General features: G+C 42.0%; 1 protein-coding gene and 1 long non-coding RNA gene across 2 annotated transcripts; one reads left to right on the top strand and one right to left on the bottom strand.

The window, feature by feature from the left end:
* Positions 1–10,189: 10,189 nt before the first annotated feature.
* Positions 10,190–11,961, top strand: LOC120905963. Its single transcript, XR_005739969.1, has 6 exons — positions 10,190–10,349; positions 10,449–10,515; positions 10,598–10,698; positions 10,928–11,185; positions 11,275–11,330; positions 11,412–11,961. It is a non-coding gene; the product is annotated as an uncharacterized LOC120905963 (long non-coding RNA).
* A 5,632-nt stretch (positions 11,962–17,593) lies between these two features.
* On the bottom strand, positions 17,594–20,011 carry LOC120906277 (probable cytochrome P450 9f2). The gene is made up of 2 exons (XM_040317823.1): positions 18,907–20,011; positions 17,594–18,660 (listed from the first exon to the last, which is right to left on the bottom strand). Exons 1-2 carry the CDS (start codon positions 19,841–19,843, stop codon positions 18,002–18,004), a joined length of 1,596 nt encoding a protein of 531 aa, XP_040173757.1. The 5' UTR covers positions 19,844–20,011; the 3' UTR covers positions 17,594–18,001.
* Between the last annotated feature and the right edge of the window lie 3,817 nt (positions 20,012–23,828).

Genomic DNA, 23,828 nt, shown 5'->3' with positions numbered 1-23,828 from the left:
TCCATTATTTTTTTCTTTAATAATGTACAAACCCTCCAATCTTCTCCCACCCCTCCCTCCCATCCTCTCTCCCTCCCACCGGATTGAAGGTTAGGATTTACCCACCATGGTGTACTCTTTTAATCCTAATTACCGGGGTCTACTGTTCGGAAGAGAAAAAGAAACGTCTCCCCCGCCTCTCGCTCGATGCTGTAAGCGAGGAGCGACCCGTCCCGGCTTGGCTGACGCATGCATCGCTCGCGTTGCCTGGCTTGCTCCTGCTCTCGCCTTTTTTGGAGACGCATCATCGTTGCGGATGGTGCTGCGCGGCCATGTCGCTGCCTGGAGGATGGCATAGAAAGTTGTGTTCTAGCCCGTCACTGTCCTGGCGATTGACGCAGGATGCGTAAGTGGCGTTTATGTTGCATACATAGTCGATAGCGCTGCGGCTGCGCTCGGGGATTGGCTGTGGCGAACGGCCCCCGGGAGCCTCAAATGCCGGTGATGCAGCCGATCCTTTCACGCACAAAGCTGCTCCACGCGTCCCCGCATTTTATGGATGGCTTGGTTAGATTTAGCTGCCCCTCGTTGTCGTACTACCCGAACACAACACAACAACATGACCGTCCTGCGTTCAAGCCCCGTTTGATCCTAGTGGCCCAGGACTGCCTGTCTCGCTATGGGTAAACTAATTAGTAACAGGTCACGTCAACTCGTACGACTTAGCAACATGCTCGCCATGAGTTCAAGCCTCGTATGGACCGTCTCTCGTAGCAACGGTTAACTATCCGGCATAACCGCGTAGGTCGTTGCGCCAAGAAGAAGAAAGGAGTGGCTGAGGGAGACAGAAAAGCAATGGTTGCTGTGTCAAATAAGAAAAATATGAAGAAGCTTTGTACGATCCGCAGCTCATAAGATTGATGTGTACAATTTGGACAATACAGAAGGAAGAACATCGATTTTCAAAAAATGCATGTTGATTCCTTCCTGTATGTCCTCCCCGTTCCTGTATGCTCCCTCCAGTTCGCTTCGCGCTCGTCCCCCATTGTTTAGAACCCATCGTCGCTTCGGAACAGTAAACGCTACTACACGCAATCCCCGCTTTCATCTTCTCATCTCACCTCTTCGACTATCACCCTTCCTGGTCCTCCGGTTCCTTCCGCTCTTGTTAGCTCCCCATTTATTTACTCGCTTTCCCCTTCTTTCCTTCCCATTCCTTTTCTTTCGTATTGCTGTTCAATAATGCTAGCATAGTTTAGAATAACAAATGTAAACTGTATTTGCCGTAAGCCTTAAGGCAAACAATAGTGAGGTGCGGGCAGGGGCGGATTAACCAGAGGCCAAACCAAACTAAGCGGCCGCGTCGGGCCCCGAGGAAAGGATCCAGCGTAATCCTTCTCTGTCGGAACCATCCGTAAACGATCCAGTTCATTTGTGTCGGCTCGAACTCGTTGCACCCACGGGTCGGATTGGCGCCTGCCGAACTACCTAGCGCACTCGCTGACCACATACCAGCGCTCCATGGAACCACTTGGTCGATTGCAGCCCGTGGCCGATAAGACCCCACAGCTCCCTGCCATCTCCCTGCTCTCTTTGTTGTACAGGTTATTTCGCCATCCCCCTCGTGCCGAGGCCGCATGCGGCATTGCAAGCTCATAACCTCCCGTACAAATTTTCTACTTCTTCTTTGACGTAACGAACAATGCTGTAGACAGGGCTGAAACGACTTCTTAACCTTACTAAAATCACGCTATCGGATAGTCGGTTCTTGCTATCTGGGGAATGGTCTGGATAAGAATCGATCTCGTCCGGTCTCGTAGGAACCGGTCTCATTACAGCATGCGTTCAATGAGTAGGGGCGCTGGTCGAAGAGAGCACCAGAGTGACGATGAAAAGATTGCAGCAGATTGCCGTTTGGTTTAAAGGGTATACAACATGCGGCATTTAATTGTTGCTCGGCCGCATAAAAAGTTTACCAAAATATGTCCCAAATCTACAAACATCATAATACTGTGTTTGTGGTTGTGCTAGTCACAAAACGCTTTAGGTGCAATGTGGCACATAAACGTGCACGAATTGGTACATCATTTGGTGTGCCAGAGCCATTGCATCTAACAATTTACCCTTATATTAACGTAACTTCCTTTAACGCATCAAGAGGATTCGCAGCCAATGTCACACACGGGAAAAACAAGGACAAAGAAAACTGCCTCACGTGCGAGAAAGAGCAGCAACAACCACAGATTTGCGCCAATAACTTGGTGAGAAAGCGACGGAACATCATCGCCTGTGAGCGAGAGTGAAACAGAAGTCATAACCATAATCTTCCCACCCATAATCAACAACCATAATTCGTGTGTGTGTGTTCGCCCCATACAAATGGCATAATTTTTATTTTCGCTTGGTCGAAAATCGCGGCGAAAACCCGATTTTGCGGCTGGGGAAACAACCTTCGTGATCTTGTATATGCTTTGTCTTGTAATAAATCTAATTTCGTTTAAAATGTATTCAATTGAAGTAGAAAAACACGTAATAATGATTGTTTGTAGTGATAGATATATTTATAAACCATTTTGGGCCAAAGAGTGGCCAAGGCCCTGGGAATCTAGTACGATAGTCGAGTGATAATTGCTTGGCACATACTCGAGCCCAAATATGTTGGATGCGGATTGCATAAGACATGGCGTATAACGATTGAAATTTAAATTGAAATTTTCTCTGGCGGTTATTTGTTTAAAATATTTCTACATTGTTTAAACAGTTTAAGTAAGCGGAAAAGCTTACACGAATTATTTAAAGTTTTAATTTTCGTTTCGTTCATATATTGTATTGTGATCTATTTTTAATACCGTTACATTCGTAACCTCCCACTCTATTTGGTACCAGTTTCAATCTGAGTTTCAGTTCATCAAATAAATGTTCTAATGAAATTATTACACCTCTTCTGTTACAATGCGAATGGTCTTACAATGGATGACCATAAAACAGAGAGTGACGTATCAGACAATGATATTCATTGCTAATCTAATAAAAAGACGTCTATCTTCATATCTTACGCAAAGAGTTGTGAGAGGAGTAGACATTCACAATTACCCAACACGGGGAGCTAATGCTCCAAGAGTGCCAAACTATATGACTGCAGGAGCCATAAATTCTTTGTTTCACAGAGGTATACAGTATTACAATAGAATGCCACAGGAAATTATCAATGCTGGTTCGTTATCTGAGTTTAGACAATTGTGCTCTGATTTTGTTAGAACTAATGTAGTCTAAATGTATTGTCAATTGTCAACTCTAGGTGATGATGATTTTTTTTTATTCTTGTCAATTGTCCTTTAAAATGCGATGAATATTTTTTTTTTAACTAATTTACATTCTAAATTCACCAATGTTTTAAAACTAAAAATATACAAAAAAAAAATTAATAGATTGAGACTACATTGAATTGAGAGACGCGCGCGTACAGTAGACTTCGGGTTCGGAGCTTGGTAGATTGGTGTTGATCGGGCTAATAACTCGTCATACCTTTATGCTTTGCTCAGCTCTCAAACATCTACTCGTTTGAATATTTGTAGCTTTACCAAATTATCGCAAGATACCTCGAACATCTCAATCCTTTGTAGGGGTCTGAGGTGGGTCATCATCATCATCAATTATTTTAGCTTTTTTTTATTAAATGCGTTTTCCCACCATTTTTGGTATTTAATAAAGACTAACTTACTAACTAATACCTTATAAACAGGCTAGTCGTAAGGACGGGAGTTGAGAGTGGATTGAATGTAAATTAAGGAAAGGGAGCGAAAGGAATTCAAAGAAACATGGAAGATGGAAAAGAAGGAATAGGTTGTCGAAGTGTCGTAGACAGACAAGAAATGCATTTTATTTTTCAGTACAGCTGCCATATCTTTAAAGTCATTGGTTCATTATTAGTTACGTAGTGTTTTCTCATGATATATCCTGGTGACACGGGGATACATCACTTTGAGATAATAAACAAAAATAACGCGCTGATTTCTTTTGGAATTTGTCCCAGGGTATGCATAAGAAAAACTCGGTGACCCATATGCAGGTTCGTGGTATCGTAAAACAGTTATCAAGTGGTACAATTTAATAACATTCAAGCCTCATGGGTTTAAGCCTAGAATAAACCTCACTCTATCTAGCCTCTGGTTAGACTCTAGTTAGCGCTCTCTGGTGTATTTGGATTCTTGCTGATTTCTGGTTGATAGGAAACTCGAATAGCGAATTTCATTCACCCCAGCGTAGGGCACAACTCTACACAGTACACTCAGGGAAAAAGTAAGAGAGTGGAAAAGTATCGACTTTCATGTAATGACCTTTTAGATCAATTTATTTTTTAACCGAACAAGCAGATATCCCGCCAAGTTTAATCGAAGCGTGAAACCAAATACGATGACATTCGATGATATTCGTTGGCCCCGTAGTTCTGTTTTGTTCCCATACAGAAACAAAAAAACTTTTAATTTTGATAAATTGTTTTTGGAAGAGTTTTAAGGGCTTTCCTAACCAGCAAAACAAAAGATAGACCCATTTGGCCCCGCGCCCATTTTGTCTATGGGACCTATGCCCATTTGGCCCCGCGTGTCAAAATAGCTTCTCGTAAAACATCAACTTTTATTTTACACCTATTTCATGTGTTTACGAGAGCATCTGGATCATGGATAGATAGAGGCATTTAATAGTGTAAGAATAAGTTGTATTTTGTAGTGTATTGAATGAAATATTCCGTAAACTGCTTAACATACCCATTGTGCACCGCTTTCCTCCATACAAATTTGTAAACGTAAATAGGAATTACAAAATTAGGTAAATATTTTTGAGGGACGAATTTAATGCCTCGGCATTCGGCATTTGGCCTGCAAGCCGGACTTTGCCGACCGTTGTAGCAGACAATTACCTATGAGCAAACTACGCTATAAAATCGACCATACTTAGAGTGTTTTTCGTTTTTAAATAATCACTTTGTTGTGTATTGTCTTAAATGCATCGAATACCTAACGTCGTGTGAACGTCTGTACAACGATAAGACACTCTTGAAATATTTCGAAATTGTTAGTAGGGTAGCTTGCCATAAACATGACACAAACCATAATTTTCCAGCATAATAGCAATGACGCAGCCTCATTACATTTTATGGAAAACTAACCTAGTTTTGCTATTCAGCACTATTGGCGCTGGCGATTATGTACAGTCTGCTCTCGAGATACGCGTTTTATGCTTTCCCGAAACATCCACGTATCTGGAGTATCCTCGTACGTCGAATTTCACGTTTTCAGCTAAAATACATTTGATTTCTTGGTATCTTAATTACATTCAGTAATTGTATACACTTTATCATTTAAATTGTAATTATTCTATGATAAATTTTGTAATTACATGACATTTGATCGGTCAAATTTAGAAAACCGCGTATCTTCGATTCCGTGTATCTCGAGAACCACGTAGCTGTATCGATTTTAGATCACGTTTTAAATGGTGCAGTTGAAGAATGCAGAGCAATTCTCACTAAACAAATTCGAGAAGTCTATGACCTAGCGCGAGGTGAAACGTCGGATACAAATCTATGCCTCTCATTTATTTTAACAGTCCTTCTCGTTCCGTGCTTAAGCATGTTTTTCGAGCAGCTTGTCGAGCTGCCCGTCTCTTGCCCTTCACGTCACCGATGCGGGCTGTAGAAGCTTTCGATGTGTTGGTGTGCGTGCCTACCATCTGCTGTACACCGAACCCACGTGATACTTGTTCTAAATTTTGATCTGTGAGCTTCTAGATTGGTGTTCGAAACACCACAAATTGTCGATCTTCTCTTTACATTCATTTCATGCAGATATTTGACAAAGAAAGAGGCATTTTATACCACGTTATACATTCAGATATTGGGGCTCCCCAGTCAGACAAATCGGACTTAATTTACCCCTATCTTACCGCTAAATTACCGGTAATTTAAGAGTAATTTAATGGTAAATTAGCAGTCGTTAATTTACCCATTCGAGCAGTTTTGACAGATCCTATTCCTTCCTCTATTTTATTTTTATTTTTGTCGGCCAAATTGTTTATAAATAACACGAAATGTATTATATAACAGTTAAATGCTTTTATTCAATCATTGTCCTTAACTTATACAAACGATCACAATGTATTTTTTTAAGCAAACTCGACTTGAACAGCCGCATCACCCGGAGAAGGTGGTGCACAAATAGCACTAATAAATGCAATTTCTCGGCTGTTTTTTACATTTTACAGTTTTAAACACACCGCCGATGTCTTCTTCCACTAAAAGATCATTAAAACAATACTCTTTTTGTTCTAATTTACATCTTTTCACTGACAACAAACGACAACACTTCGAACTGCTAAATTGCTCTTAAAGTACTGTTAAGACAGACACAAAACTGCTCGAATGGGTAAATTAACAGAAGGCTGTCTGACTGGGCCTTTCCGTTTGAAGCTTGTAGGCTGAAATTTCAGCCTGCCAGCTGTTTGCATTGTATAGCAGTTTTCCGAGCAGCTATCTAAGTGAGTATAATATACAGGTGGGCTTATCCCAAGGTGTATGAATTTAGAAGACTGATTTTTATCGCTTCTGCTTCTTAATGAAGATTTTAAGAGTGTTTTGAGTATTCGTCAAACCTCCAGAAAGTTCGTTGGAGCAAAAGTTTTCACTCGTTCTGTCAAAAAGTGATATTCAAATTTGATTATAAAAAAATGCAATGAGACCACCTGGACTACATACACTTTGATTCCAGATTCGATCACCTGATTTCTTTAATGCACCTTGGGATAAATGTAAACAACACCGTGTTTTCGAGCAGGTACTCGAATCTAGTTCTAGCTTTTAGGCTAAAATTTTCTAGACTGAGAATTGCAGGCTAGTTTTTTGTGTGGTTTTGTATGGATTGTTTACATGATTTCAGCCTCCAACTGTCAAACTCCATACAAAAAACTAACTAGAATCGTGAAGGCCCCCATTGATGATTTTTTGCATACTAAGAACACAATCACACAGTCACAATCTACACAGTCGATTGAAAGGATCCACAACATTATTTCCTAGCGGATCACGAAGAATGCAATAAACCAGCCTATCATAGTCGATTTTATCGCGTTTGTTCTGACACGATAAAACAGACGGTAAAACAGATAATGAGGAGATCTGTGGTGTATTATAGTGTTGTACAAGTAAAGACCAACATAGCTCAAAACAAGATGCACCATTCAAATCTCTTATACTCTTGAGCACCATTTTCGAAAATAAAGCTACTAACTAATTCAATATTCAATTATTATACATTTTATAACTACTAATTAATTCACTTGGCTAGATTACAAGGATAAGCATATAAACTTCAAAGATCTCCTTTACTGTAAAAATTACGACGAAAACAATGATCTCGAAACCTAATTAAAATGAGTTTTTATAATCACCTCTTAAAAGATCAAAAACAAAAATCAAACCCATACTGGTCTTGACACCAATACATCACGATTTCTGGTTCGAGAACTGCACATGACCTAATGTCTGCAGGACCGGCGGTGACCCTATGCTAGGCCAGGAACCGATACTGATCCCAACCCGACCCAGGAATCAATACTTATTATATCGGTCCTAGAACTGATCATGCTACTGCCACCTAGCATAGAAGAAACACAAAAGGCTATCCGTCGGCTGAAAAATAACAAGGCACCCGGAACCGAGGAAATTGCAGCTGAACTGGTCAAGAATGGAAGTGCAAGACTAGAAAACGAGATTCATCAAATCATTACTGAGGTGTAAGATAGCGAATCGATGCCTTGTGATTGGAATCTCGGCATCATCTACCCCATATACAAGAAGAGAGACAGGATGGATTGCAACAACTACAGGGGTATTACCGTGCTGCATTCCGCCTATAAAATATTCTCCCTGATCCTTCAGGGAGATAGTCCCGCACGTCGAAGAGATAGTCGGAAACTATCAAAGAGGATTCCGAGACGGAAAACCAACCACTGATCAGATCTTCACCATGCGGCAGATCATGGAGAAGATGGCTGAATACAGACACGACACAAACCATCTCTTCATTGACTTCAAAGCCGCATATGATAGCATAGCCAGGGTAAAACTGTATGACGCTATGAGCTCTTTTGGAATCCCGGCCAAACTGATACGGCTTGTTAGAATGACTATGACCAACGTCACATGCCAGGTGAGAGTGGATGAAAAACTCTCAGGACCTTTTGCTACCACCAAAGGTCTACGCCAGGGGGGCGGGTTTGCCTGTCTCCTATTCAAGCTGGTGCTAGAGAGGGCCATCCGTGACTTCAAGATCGAGACTACGGGAACCATCTTCTATAAGTCATCCCAGATACTGGCATACCATGATGATATATACATCATTGGTCCAAGAGGCGAAAGAACTCCGCAGGAGCCAAAGCCTCTCTAAACCATACTAACAACAACATATACATCATTGGTCTGCGGCTCTCCTATGTAGCAGAAGCCTATCAAAAGATCGAGCAGGTGGCAGAGAACCTCGGATTGCAGATAAACGAGGCAAAGACCAAACTGTTGGTGGCAACATCAGCGGGCCTACCAATAAATAGTCAGAATCTACGTAGGCGTGACGTGCAGATAGGTGAACGCCCTTTTGAAGTCGTCGCACAATTCACCTATCACTGGTCAAGCAACAACAATAGCATGGTAGCTGAGTTACTGGTTGTCAACCGGTCATTCTACAGCCTGAAAAATCAGTTCACCTCAAAGAACCTGTCGCGACAAACGAAGCTGTCACTATATAGTACCTATATAGTACCGGTACGCCTCTGAAACACTGTCCAAATCTGACAGGACACTGTCCAAATCTGACGAAACCCTCTTAGCCGCGTTCGAGAGGAAGATGCTCAGAAGGATACTTGGCCCCGTATGTGTGAAATGACAATGGAGGAGCCGCTATAATGACGCTATAAGCCGCTGTACAGCGACCTCAATGTCGTGCAGCGTATCAAGCTCGCCAGGATCCGGTGGGCTGGCCATGTTATACGCATGGAAACGGACGATCCCGTCCGTAAAATCTTTTTAGACCGTCCACAAGAACAGAGGAGGCGTGGTAGGCCCAAATTGAGGTGGCAAGATGGCGTGGAGGCCAGACGAAGGCGTGAGACCGTGAGCGGTTTCGGACACTCCTGAGGCAAGCCAAGATCGCAAAGCGGTTGTAGCGCCAGATAAGTAAGTAAGTAAGTCGAGTCATCTCGACATCGAATTGATGAATTTTGTGTGTTCATTTGTAAGGAAAAGTTCACTTCGGAGTTCATTTTCTCGACTTGAGTAAAATCAAGTTTAGAATAGAAAAAACCTGACCTCATACCAATCATGGTACCAATCATGAACCCATACCGGCCCTGGAGCTTATCTTATCTTAATGGTCCTGGAACCTATCATGAACTCATACCAGTTCATACCATTTATCATGAACTCTTACCGGTCCTAGAATCTATCATGAACCCGTACTGGTCCTGGAACCTATCATGAACCGATACCGGTCCCTCAATCTATCATGAACCCATACCAGTCCTGGAACATATCATGCACCAATACCGGCCCTGGAAGCAATCATTAACCTATATTGGCCCTGGAACTTATACTGAACCCATACCGGTCCACGAACCTATCATGAACTTATACCGGTATAGAAACTGATACTGAATCCATACCGGATTTGGCACTGACACTGAACCCATACCTTTCCTGCTAATGAATTCATATCAGACTGGAACTAAAAGAAAACCCATAAAGGTCCTGGAATTGATGCTGCACCCATACCGGACCTGGAACCGATCATGAGCTCAAACTGATCCAGAAATAGCTAGCAAAATAGCGTAGGAAATAGCGTAGGAAATTTATTATTATTTATTAGTTAATCTTCAACGGGTCAGGTTACGTAGGTTAGGTAAGATAGGTTACAAACAAATATTACATAGCAGAATCAAGATTATTATCTCAGTTCACTGTTGCCACGGCAGTGTAGCCGGAGATGTTCTTGGTATTCTTTGAAATTTAGTAGTATATGTATGGTGATAATAATGATAATCATAATAATGATAAAAATCTTTTTGCTTCGTGCTCTAAGCTTCACAAACTATGGATCTGCTTCGAAACGCGAAAAATCTTTGTGAATAATATCCACCAAATAAATGTGACTATGGCTGACAAAATCCTATCTCCACCTCCTCGTGGTGTCAGCCGGAATGTGCAGTATTAGTACTGCATATACCAACAGAGAGGGTCAGTGACGTTAGTGGATACCTAACGTCACTGAGGGTGTTTGAATGTTCACCGTGCCCGTTGACCGTATCGATCCATCGACAGGTTGAGTGTAAGTTTCTGGCCCAGTCTGAACTATTCTCCTATGCCCTACGGAAATACGGCAATACATCACTTTGAGATCATTCACAACATACTGCTTTCTTTTCAGCATGCATCTTGTCGACACAAATTGCATGAATTAAATGGCGTCTATGACATTCATTAACCAAATCAAGGTAGGTTATTTGCAAAATTCTCCCTCAACCATAAACCCCACGACCATATATTCAACCATAAATCCATTCATAATTACCGCAGTATCCCAAGCTTACCAAATGGAATCTAATCTTAACCTTCAGCAAAAGTTCGAGCAGGTTCGATGTGAACTGGAGCTCGAGGCACACATATCAGACTTGAAGGTAAATAAGTTTTCTGCACTTCAAAGTCATAACATACTAAACGATGTTTATGTTTGCTTCCCGCTCTCTCTCTCTTTTTTTTTCTTTATCACTGTACCTCTCGCGCTCACTGTTTACCTCTCTTCCTCTTTCTCGAACTCTATCGGGACTTGCTTGAAAGCTTTCTTACTTTTTCTTTTCTTTTCACATTCCCGTCGTTGACATGGCCCGCTCAACAATAATTCTCCAGACTCGCTCTTGATGCACGGTGGCCCCCATACTACGCGGGACTGACTATCCTGCTATGGGCTATATAAAATTAATTATGTTTTTGGGGGAATCATTAAAATAAACCATTTTAGAAGCTAATAAGAAGTCATTATAAAAACGAGAAAAAAATAGAAAAACGCATAAAATTCATTGAAAAAAAACAACACAACTTAGTATAACACCGATGGATCGGAAGGACGTACACTGCAGCAGTTTGCTCGAAATTGTAAAATCACAGGTATGGCAGCAACTAACATTAGAAGCTTCGTTGAAAGTGTGAAGTAACGGTGTAACTAAGCGAGATTTTATGTTGTTACTTCCCTACAGTGCTTACAATTTCGAGGCCGCTGGTGGAAAACCTCATCAACTAACATCGATCGATCGTAAGTACATTCCACTAGCAAAGTGCACTGTGTGGTGCCTTATCACTAATGGACATGTATTGTATGTATGCTTCTTTTCAGCAATATTTCGTTCTGCGCACAAAATGGCTCCACAGTTTTCTGCCCCTCTTGAGTATGTGTCTCAAGCCCTGGTTTGAATGCTGGCAACTGCCAAGAACGTATATTTACATTTTTTTTTAGTAGTATTTGCGCATATTGATTAGCACGCAAGCAGTTTTGCATATTATAGAGTGCTTTAGTATTTTATCGTTTTATTTCTGTACTTCATTATTTGAATTAGCGGTCTTAGTTAAGAACAAGAAAACTACTAATTAGATTTCTATATTAGTGTCATAAGGCGTACAATTTCTGATTTTTCATGTTATTCTCATTTTGCAGCATTATTTTCTTATCAAGTGTGTTTCTAGTTTTAAAAAGCTGTTATATGTAAGGCTTCAAAGTATGTTTGTAGTTAACTTTAAAGTATGTAAAGTATGTATGTAGTTTTTAAAAGCTGTCAATGTGCAACTGCATGTTATCGACAATAACACCAGTCCTCCATGCACATGGCAATACCACCCAGCCATTAGTTGCATCAAAATAATAAACTCTCGAAGTGCCTACCTGTTTACCTGTATACAAAAAGGCTTTTTTCCTTTCAATCACAAAGAACGATGTTTGCCCATCAATGGTAGTGCCGGTGTGTTGCAGCACCTGCTGCGTGTCATAACAGAGATCGGGTACCTCTGCTGTCTGAGCACCGGCCGGTGGCACACTAGTAGCTTGCCAGTCTTCCCCTACTTCTCTCTAGGTTTCTCCAGTGAATATTCTTATGTAGTACTACGATAATTGAAATGGCTACAAGCAGGCGTGCCAAGTGAGAAGAACTATCGTTTGACCCACGATGAATCGTTCGAGTCTCTTTCCGCAGTGTCATCCAGAGCTATAAGTAAACATTTGACATCTAACTGAAATACTCATGCCTTTCTGAACATTGTGCAGTCATAACTACACATTTGCTTTCCCCAAAATTAACGTACGTTTATATTACCCGGGTTCCCGTCTCCTCGATGAACATTTTGTTGAAATTCAATTGTTTGGAGTCTAATTTAAATTTATGTTGCAGTAATTTAGTAGTTAATTATTAATTTTGAAAGTATTGTGATAAATTATTAGAAAATTCATTCGAATTATTTTTGTAAAAACACAAACAAAATTCTCAACTCCATACACAAAACGGATAAAGTCAAGGGTAGCATTTGGTTTCGATTAAACAAAGTTAAAAAAGATATCAGTATTTCAGTTAGAAGTCAAATGTTTACTTATAGTTGAACAATGTTCAAAAGCAGTTTAAGATTGTTTATTTTGAACTCGAGAACAGTGCATCACTGGCAGCGTGTTCTGTCAAATATTTCGCTATTCAATTGTTTCGTTTCACTGTCGATCTTGCTCTGCATGCGCTGTTGATCAAACTGGTTTGATGATACATTTGTCATAGGTTAGTCCAACATGGTAGGTTCTTTATTACTTTTCAGTTGCAAACAGATTAAAGATAACTGCTATCTTAACATTAAATGAAGCATAACTGCAAACATTATCAGAGGTGTTGAAATACTTTTTCTCATTTACTTACTTACTTATCCTGCGCTAGAACCACTTTGCGGTCTTGGCCTGCCTCAGGAGTGTCCGAAACCACTCACGGTCTCGCGCCTTCGTCTGCCTGTCCGTTATTCCGGCCTTAATGGCGGATACCTCCAAGCCATCTTGCCACCGCGAAAGGACCTCTGGCTGGCGACAGCAGGTTACCTTAGGTACAACATTGTTGCAGTGACTTGCTATCGCTTGATAAAACTTTCGTATCGGTCCGTACGCCTCTCTAGTTCGCTCGAGTTCCCGCATGTTTTGCTCTTCCAAAGAATGCTTCTTGGAGCGGTGAACTCGTTTCTCTTCGCGTCTGAGCCGTATGTATTCATCTGCGCATGCCTGCGTTCTATGCCGTTGTTGCATTGCTCGGTATGCATTATTCTTACGTTCAATCACTTGTCTGCATTCATCGTCGAACCAGCCAGATTTGGTGTTGCCACGACGTGGTGGGAGTGTATTTTTGCACAGTTTATTATTTTTGTTTTTAGAGCGTTTCTGTTGTTTTCTGTTGGATAGTAATTTCTCTTAAGGAGCCCGTGTTGAGCCGAAGCTGCGTGTTTTCTGCACTCCATTGGCGCGGGGACGGGCGATTCTACAACCGATCACTAAGCCTAACAAGTAATCATCAGACATTTAACAGACTCGACTGTTTTCTGCGGTTTACTAACACGTAGTCTATCTGATTAAGGGTGTCTTCTTCCGGGGACACAAGATCACCCACGTGATCTTTTGAATGTCCCTGCGCGCAAATGTGGTACTTCCGACGACGAAACGAATTTTCCAAGGCATGCGATATAACATTTTCCTATGGAATATAACTCATACTTTGTTCCTATTCCTACCAGATAATCTCTACGGTTGCAAAGTTTTAATAAACACCTTCACTATGTATCCTTTAAATTTCCTTTTAAATTCTGTCACATATCACTTTCTCTATTACGTTTCAATCACCTGTCCCTCTAGATGCACATCTTTGTTTCACTGCTGGTTACTGACTTAGTTATGGTCTTTCATTATGATGTGTCCTTATAATGAGGACATTGAGTGTTTGTTTCTTTTGTTTTTCTTTTTGAACAATAGAGAAGTACAGAAAGTGTGCAATCGAAACCTTAATCGCGCGCAAGAAAATGTCAAATGAAAAAATAGAGAGTAATGTGTAAAGTCGAGTTAATAGATGAGTAATCTGATCAGAGTAGTAGTCTGCTTAGAGGACTTGCTCTTCTGTTTCATAGTTTGCACATGCTGCATTAGTCGTTGCTTTTCAAGCGAAATGATCCAAGCAGCCATGCAGTAACGCACCGTTAGTCGTTACTAGAATTTGTATTATAGGTGCTTTCGAGTTTTAACCGTTACTTTTGCTTTTGCTGTTGCTTATGTCAACCATAATTTTATTATTTATCATAGCTTCAACATGTATAAGTGGTACTCCTTCATCCCTGAGTGGCGCAACATAAGTGGTACTCCTTCATCCCTGAGTGGCGCAACATAAGTGGTACTCCTTCATCCCTGAGCTACAATGGAGTAACTAGTACTGATACGTCCGATATTTGCAACACTTTTGCCAACCGCTTCGCTGATGCATTCACTGTTCCAGTCGATGACCGAAACTTACTTGCAGAGGCCACCAGCAATACGCCTTCCGATGTGATTGATTTTATTATACCGCCGATTGATGAAGTTACTGTAGTTCATACACTCAATAATCTAAAACCAACTAATTCATCTGGACCTGATAACGTTCCAGCGTACATCTTAAAACACTGCCGACACTCGGTTGCACCCATCTTATCGAACATATTTAATGCTTTATTAGCGCGAGGAATCTACCCGGTGTCATGGAAACACGCTCGAATGGTTCCGATTCATAAGAAGAACCGCCGTCTTGAAGCCAGCAATTATCGTGGTATAGTCTCTCTCTCTCTCTCTCTCTCTCTCTCTCTCTCTCTCTCTCTCTCTGCGCATGTGCTAAGGTGTTTGAACTACTTCTGTACAAACCGCTATTGACTGCGGTACACAACTATTTGAGCCCGAGTCAGCACGGTTTTTTTTTACCAAATATGTCTTCCACAACTAATCTTGTCGAATTTGTTGGTTACTGTTTCGACAACATGGACTGTGGAATCCAAGATGATGATGCATATATCGACTTTAAGGCCGCGTTCGATAGCATTTCGCATGTTATTCTGCTTTCAATGCTTAAAAAACTGGGTTTCGCTGATAACCATATTACCTGGCTTCGCTCCTACTTAACCGGTCGCTCATATCACATAAGTATCGAACCTCATCGCTCTCATACATTTACCAGTTCGTCCGGAGTCCCTCAAGGAAGTAATCTGGGCCCATTACTTTTTCTCATCTTTATCAACGATCTATCGTTTGTGCAATCCACGGGCCTACACCGCATGCACGCCGACGATATGAATAATGCTATAGACTGTCAACGCCTCCAGATAATCCTTGATGATCCTTGGTGATAATTGGTGCATCAGAAACGGACTAGAAGTATGTGTGGATAAATTCCTGTGCATTTCATTCAGCAAAGCCCTCTCATATTTAATTACTCGATGATAGACTCGCATCTTGTTCGGACGTCATGTCATGTCGGAGTTTTACTACACGATAAACTATCATTTCGTGGTCATATCGACAGTGTTATCGCGAAAAGAAACCAACTGCTTGGCAATCTCACCATACTAGACCTTCCTACCATCAGCGATGTCTGCTTCTCGGACTCGAATCACTTAGCAAACGGCGTCGAAATGCGCAGTGCGTGTTTATCTTTCGGCTTCTCAACGGTGAGATCGAATCCCCCGCACCCTTAGGTCGAATCATCGTATTTGCTCCCTCTCGAACAGTGCGGTCCGATTTCCATCCCCACACCCCTCGGACACGAAATAACCATGGACAATGTCAGCCCATGCTTCACATGTCATAGGAATTTAACGATGTATTAGAGTTATTCGATTTCTGTTTGTCCACGTCAATGTTTAAAGAAAATTTGAGGTTGCGTGATGTGATGTGATGTGCCTGATGTATATGTGTTATTATTTATAATAGAAACGATTAGACCAATTGGTCCGTTTTTTAAATAAATAATAAAAAATAAATAAAAATAATTGAAAATAAATAAAAAATAATGTTCAATTAGAAAAAAGTTGTCGAAAGCCACAACTAAATCGACTGCCTTTCTCTCCTTTTCGACCTTTTTAATAACAACTTAGATGACAGTTTTCATTAATCTTCATCTTGACAGTTTTCTTGCTGACGACGTTTATTTACAATTCAAATGTTTCAACGCTCCTGAATAAATAAAAACAAAAATAATAATGTTTGTAACACCACTGACAACTAGGTACAAATTAAAGAGAGAAACATCGAGCTCAAACTCTTTAGAATATTTAACATCGTTTTTTACGATGTGAACAGTGAAGCACACATATTTTTTTATTCGGGAAGTACATATTTTCAGGAGGAACGGTCCAAAAAGCCGTATTGCTTAAGAAAAGTAGAACAAATATTTTCTTTCTTTTTGGCACCGCTGCCGGTCAAGGCCCGCTTGTACCCACTAGTGAAGCGGGCTTAGCTTTCAGTGACATTTTGTTACCGTAGCAGAATAGTCAGTCCTACGTATGGGGGCACGGTCTATTCGGGGCTTGAACCCATGAGGGCATGTTGTTAAGTCGTTCGAGTTGACGACTGTACCACCAGACCGGCCCACAGTACACATATATAGATAACTAAAATACGGGAGCAGTCCTGTAATACAATCGTCAACTATTACAACTTGATAACATGCCCGTCACGGGTTCAAGCCTGATGTGGACCGTCTGCCCGTAAGACTTGCCCTTCGGCTCCGTGGTACTTTATAACTCTCGAAAACCTGTATATGCGGTGTGTGCGTTCCCGAGGTATTCGCGTAGCTCGAATACCAGCGTTTGCAGTTTTCGCCCAAAATACAATCGATTACTCGGCATTTATTTGATACGCTTCGTGCAAAAAGTTCTGATATGTTTGGATTTTATGTGGATTAAATTTGTTAGCAAAAATGCAATTTAGACTGCATTGGACAATTCTTGAAGCAAATTGTATTGATTAGACATTTGATGTGTTTAATTTAGAATACCGCGTATTTCCGAATACGCGTGAGTCGAGAGCCGCGTAACTCGGGAAGAGACTGTATGGTAATTTGTTATCAGTTTAGACCAACCCAGTAATAGTCATGCTGAACTTTTGGTAAATTTGAAGTATAGCATGACATATCATAGAACAATTTTCCAAAAGTAAGGTGAGATGGATCGACATAAACGACATCATTAGCAAAATACGCAGAATGAGTGTATGGCAATTTTAAAAACTTTGAATTAGATTGATTACTGTTGCAAAAATACTTCTTCTTCTTTTTCTTCTTCTTTGGCTCAACAACCATTATCGGTCAAGACCTGTCGGTGCAACTACTGGGCCAAAAAACTTAGTACTGATACATTCAGAGCATGATTCGAAGAACGATTAAGGGAACTAAATCGCCGGTTGGGGGGGCGGTTAGAGGCTTCTTTTGTTTCACTAATTATGGCAAACCGCTGTTCACAAAATTCTCTGGCAGATACAGCAAAGGCAATCAGTTTGATAAGATTATTGATTTGGCATTTATTACACGACACTTGCAAGTCTCGATTTATTACATTTCGTCTAACAAACGTTGTAACAGTCGTGCTGTGAACATACATACACAGAAAGCCATGCACAAATATGAACAGTTCGTTATGTCTTACGAAAACAATTTGTCATCCTATTAGTGGAGCATCATGGTCAAGGTTACCATTTTGTGGTTTGGTTGCTTCAAAAACACACTTATCTAGCGGCATGAGGTATGTGTCTGGACACTAAACGCTCAACCTTGCACTAGAAGCCCCGACAATTGATCGTGTAGACCTGCCCAATTTCGAGGGCGCTGATGGACAAGCCGACTGTCCGTTCGATTAATTGATTGAAGGCGGTAGTTGATTGGGTGCGTTTGGACAGGGGTGCCACTACTTGCGCAGCCGGAACCGTATCCACGACCCCTTCTCGGCGCACGGTCCCAGGCTGGACTTCTTCAGCCGGATCGGGTGCTGGGTACGGGGGCCCGCCTCCAGCAGGAAGTGCGTCAGCAGGAAGAAAAACACCGCCTTCGTCTCCATCAGCGCGAACCGAGAACCGATGCAGTTGCGGGGGCCGAGCCCGAATGCCAGCATAGCGGACGAGTCGACCGGTGCCCCGGCCGATTCCGGCTCGAACCGCTCCGGCCAGAACCGATCCGGCTCGGGGAAGAGCTGCGGGTCGCGCATGATGGCCGCGGCTGGTATCCACAGACCGTCACCCGGCTGCAGCTGCACCCGCCGGCCGTCATAGTCCTCCAGCATGTACGGTTTGGTGCAGGTGCGGTCGAGGAACGGTGCCGGTGTCCACTTGCGGAGCGTCTCGTTCGCGACCATGTCCAGATAGCGCATTGACTGGAGCGTTTCGTAGTTAAGCTTGTCGGCGCCGCCGATCGTGGAACGCACGCGGTCGATCTCGTCCCGCAGCCGCTCCTGGACGTCCGGGTTGACAGCGAGTTCGTGCGCCATAAATGCAGACAGCGTGGACACGGTATCGTACCCGCCAAAGAAGAACACGGTGCACTGGGCGGTTAGGTCGTCGTCAGTCCAGTCTGTTTTGGGAAGATAGGAGACGGTGAGCCTGTTGCACTGCACTTTCAACACAATGATACAGGATTTTGCGTTAGGATTCAAAGGTGCCTGAGAAGATTCCTGAGGCTTTGATGAGCTATTAGAGTCATTACTTAATCATTGAATCTGGACAAATTATTGTCCAATTCCATACTTTAAATGAATCAGTGAGTGTTGTCCTAGAAATTAATTTTCCCATCGATTCTTATCCCCAATAACCTACTTACCAACCGACCGCTTCTGCGACCCGCCACCGTTCGTTTCGATGTTTTCGTTCTCGTCGAACCGCAGTTCCTGCTTGCGGGCCTGCATCAGTAGATTGATCATGTCGTGGCGCACGATGCCGCGCTGTTCCCGCTGCGTGATCGTATCCATCACCACGTGTCGGAAGAAGCTGGTCATCTTCGCGCTAAACAGACGTAGTCGAAGCGCACGCATCACGCGCGGAAAGGACGAGAAGGCCAGGAACTTCAGCCCCTGGACGCCTTCCAGGTTGGTCAGCTCCTTGCCGAGCGTAAAGAACGCGTTCGCCCGGTCGCGGAACGAGTTGATCTCAATGCCGAACGCGCAGGTCGCCACTATGTCGTTGCCGAACCGGCGGAACAGCTCCTTCATCTCGAGATCGGCCGTTCCGTCCGCGCCCAGCTCCGACCGGATCGTCCGCACCGCCCCGTCACAGTAGCTCGTGATCAGCCCGAACATTAGCCGCATCTTGCTGCCGGTAAAGGCCGGGCTAAGGATAGTGCGCATGTTGCGCCAGCGCGTGTCGCGCATCGCAAACAGGGCCCGCCCGAACAGCGGGTCATGGTTTTCGTCCAGCTGAATGCGGTGGTTGACGAAGTGGTCGAAATCCTTGATGCAGATCTGCTTCACCAGCTCCAGATCGCGCACCACGTAGATCGGCGAAAGGAAGTCGAAGTAGCCGAAGAACCGATGGCTGGCGAAACGGTGATACATATCGCTCAGCACATCGGTTAGCAGCCGCTTGCGCGTTATGAAGTCGGCCCCATTGCCGAGCAGCGGTACTGGCGGGAGGTACGGTACGCCCCGGTCGGCAAAGAATCGGGTGCTCCGCACCACCACATAGTAGTAGAGCAGGGCTAGCAGGGCCACCAGCAGGACACCCTCTAGCGAAAAGAGCAGCGAGGCAAGCGTGCCCAACATGTTGTCTCTTAAACACACCTTAGAATTGTACTAACTGTACTATTAGAATTGTAGAATTGTAGTCCGGTGCGAAAAGACACCAGAACCTTGAAATTTCGGGAATATCGGGAAGGTTTGCTTCACGCGACTCACTCCCGGAAGGACCGTGAAGATACTGAAGCCCTTGCCACCTTTTCAAACACTTGACAGCGGCGTGTGCCTCGCGCGCGCTATCTTTGCCTGGTGAAGGCGCATTAGTCCATTCAGCGTGCAAATATTTGAATTGATAGCAATTTTACGCGATTGCCATCGCCTGGCGTATTTGCAAGTCACGGTCAGGGCTAAAAAACGCAGTAGCTGTTATGCCACACACTAGTGCCGTGCCGTCTCAAATGTCCATAAGTCTAGGAGGAGTTTTTATGCAATTGAACTCACTTTGCTGGAGCAACACCGACTTCATACTTCACTATAAATGCTATCAAGTGCGCTCTAATCCTACTACCAGACATGATCCAGCGCTAGTTCAAACTTTTGAGCATGAAATTTTACCCACAAATGGTCCAAAGTCTGGACCAGTGTGTGTGGTCCAAATGTAGCAGCGCAGCTCCTACCGCCTATTATCTTTGCGTGATGCTGTGCAACACAGGAGGTTTGGGGGTGAGGACATTTTACGTTTGATAACGGGTCGTCCTCGTCGTCAAGATAAGATGTCACAGTGCCCGGTCATGATCTGCTTAATTTTTCTCGCTTTGTTTACACTTTGTTACGGCCCAGCCCGGCTCAATTGGTTGTTTTAGCACGGTGACTTGGCAGATTTGTTCTACCCTTGTGTTCAGAGTCGCTATATTTGTTTGTTTTTGTTTGCTCCCACTCCACTTGCACTCCACTCGAGGAAAGGGTGCACCAGTGCATCAGCTATTTGGATTGTTTGTGATTGACACGGTAGTTATCAGCGGCGATAGTGGTTTTAGTCTTTTTGTTAAAATCTACGCAACAATTGAAGTGTCGCTACGGCTCCCTTATAAACGGTGTGTAGATTTATCTTTATTATATCGGTGTATTGCAGATGAACTGCTTTCTTTGTGGGGTATACAGTAGTGTGGTCCTACTGGAAAAGCTGAACAATATAATAATGAATATTAAACGAAACTAATATATGTATTTACAGTCGGCGTAAGGAAGTAGAAGTTACTCTAAATTCTAAACAAATTTTTGGAATTGAAATTGACTTACGGAAAGTTTTACCAAGCTTTTATTTAATTTGCTCATTCGTTATGTCAGATAATCAAATTTCGGAAATTAGTTGCTTTTTGCTGATAAGTGCTATTCGGAAAACAAAATATGAAATTGATAAAACATATAAATAAAGTGAGAAAAGCAAAGAACATGAAATAAGGTGTCAATGTGTTTATTATTTTAGTGATGCACCGTCACCATTTTTTTTTTGTTAAAAGCTTGAAATAATTTTAAACACGATATTAAGAATGTGAAACTTGATAACTTGAGGGTTTAGAACATGGACATAATTTTCAACATAAATTTTACCGCTGGCTAATGACGGAGCAATCTTCATTAAGCTTATTTGTTTAGAACGACACAAAAGTAGATTCTGTCAAACCACCATTCTGTACCACCAACCATTCAAACCACCACACCCGTCCAAAGACAGGGTAATAACCCCCTGGTACCCCGCTGGGAACTGCTTGTGACAAGGTGTGTGACAACTCTGCGGTCACAAGTTAAACGCCCGTACCGGCTGGGCAGCACACCACCTCGAGCCCACGCTGCGTCCCGACCAAAGCCGCTCATCGCTTTGCCGTTTGACTTAATCCCTAGCTCCGCAGCAACATCTACATCCTGACCGAACCGATTCATTCCGGATCACTCTCTTTAGATTGCCCCTGGCGCACCACCAGCTAGAAGCGCCTCGGCGATCATCAGCTCAAGGGCTCGAGAATAAGTGCTCGGCCGAGTAAGCGCTTGCGACTTTTCCGTACAGCTGCACTTTACAGCTTAATTAGTAGCCGTTCAGGCCGAAAAGCTTAAGCTGGGGCGTGCTGGTGTGGACGCGTGTCCCGGACTTAACCCCTTGCCCGAACTTAACCCCTTCACCATCGCACAAAGGCTCGACACATCCGCCGCGCTATGTGGTTGAAAGCTAGTTTGTTTTGGCAAACGTTTGCCATAAAAGCTGCGACGATCCTACCTGTTTTGATGCGTTGATCCTTTCCTTACTTTGAGTGCACAAACAAAATCATTATCGGTTGCAGCGTATAGGTACGGTAATATCGGGAGCAGTAATAAGGTTGTGTTGAATTGTTAAAAATGATTACCGTCATATACACACTGCAGTGGAACATCGAAAAAGATAATCGTGAGCTGTGGGCGTCTATTTTAGAAGCTTAGGTTTCGTTTAGAGTCCTTTCTGAACTGTGTGGGTTTTTGGATATAGCCGTAAAATATTTAAACTGCAATAAAATATAATAAAATTGTTTTACCAAAAACAAGTTAAATCAGAAGGAAAAGGTTACATTTAAAAATTTAACCATGTTATTGATATTTTTCTGTCTACTGATACTGAGTCTACTGTCGTAAACTCACACGACACAACAACATGCCCGTTATTCAAGCTCCATATGGATTGTGCACCTGATACGTTAGAGTATTTAGGTATGTTTTTTTATCCATTTATTTATTTATCCAAATGTCAAAAGCTCCTTGATAAATCTTAGTCTGTATAAATAAATGTAAATAAAATAAAAGGTAGAACAAACAAAACATTGATTTAGTTCGAATTTGCCTGGAGAATAGCCTGTCTTTGAAGTATTGTAGGATTACCTTATAAGACCATAAGTAATCAATAAGTCACTCAATTTTTTCTAGAGACAGATCTTGACGGCTGACAGTCGTTGTTCCAAAGAAGAATGAATGGTATATGGCTTTGGCAGCATACTTTAATCATAATGTTACAGTATTTCCACGAGTTACGCATATAATGCGTTTCGGAGACATTCGCGTAAGACAGATGTCATATTTTTTCAGGTAAAATATGTTTGTAAAATTGTTACTTAAATTAAAATAAATTACATACTTTCATACACCTAACTACAGGTTGTCCCCGAGATACGCTATTAATGCGGACCGACAAGAAATTCCGCATCTCGCATGTTTCCGCGTAAGTAGAATTTCACCGTTTCCAGCAAAATTACGCCTAATTCTGTAGTAATTTTGCTTGAAGTGACAGTTTTTTTGCCAATAAATTTGTTATTTAACATAATTTTGACTGACGTTTACAATTTTATACCTTCTGGAATGAATTATAAATATCGACCAGAAGGTAATTGATTCTGCATTTGACGATTTGTCTGCCAAATCAGTGCTCTAAGAACTGTCAAACTTATACAATCGCGTATTTCCGAATCCGCGTATAAGATGTACCGCATATCTCAGGGACTACATTTGCTTGTTTTATAGAATTCGTGTAGAAAGTTTGAATATTTTCGCTTTGATTACAAAATTTTATCAAAAAATCAATTTACTTGCATTTGACAATTGTGCATGTTAAAATTTCCTATTTGTCACATGATGTGTGAAAACTAAATAACTATCATAGCTCGAGTGTCGCGTAACTCGGGGAAAGACTGTATATTGGTAAGATTCATACTGGTTCATTGGTTTCAATTAATCAATCTAAGGGGCATTCTCGATTCGATTGGTATACATTTTGTTACAATTTGGGGAATGTCACTACGCAGTGTTTAGGTCAACTTGTTCCCTTCCACAATACTTGATTTTTGTCCCATAGACTTGTTATTTATTATTAAATTCATGAGTATAATATGTTGCTTTTTTATCACTTTTATCATTAAGTTGTCTGTGGTGATTATAATTTTATAAATAACATTACTTTTAAAATTAATATTTTTGATACAACTCAATGATAATAATGACAAAAATCGTAACTGTTTTGTAGCTTTTGTTACTGTACTAAAAATTTTATCATTCT

The sequence above is a fragment of the Anopheles arabiensis genome, chromosome X (assembly GCF_016920715.1).
Source record: "Anopheles arabiensis isolate DONGOLA chromosome X, AaraD3, whole genome shotgun sequence".
Taxonomy (NCBI): domain Eukaryota; kingdom Metazoa; phylum Arthropoda; class Insecta; order Diptera; family Culicidae; genus Anopheles; species Anopheles arabiensis.
This window is presented reverse-complemented; position numbering and strand designations above follow the sequence as displayed.

Coding starts and splice junctions, on each gene's coding strand:
- LOC120906277 (XM_040317823.1), bottom strand. CDS start 19,843: ATGTTGGGCACGCTTGCCTCGCTGCTCTTTTCGCTAGAGGGTGTCCTG. Junction 18,661..18,906: donor GTCGCAGAAGCGGTCGGTTG/GTAAGTAGGTTA, acceptor TTCCCAAAACAG/ACTGGACTGACGACGACCTA.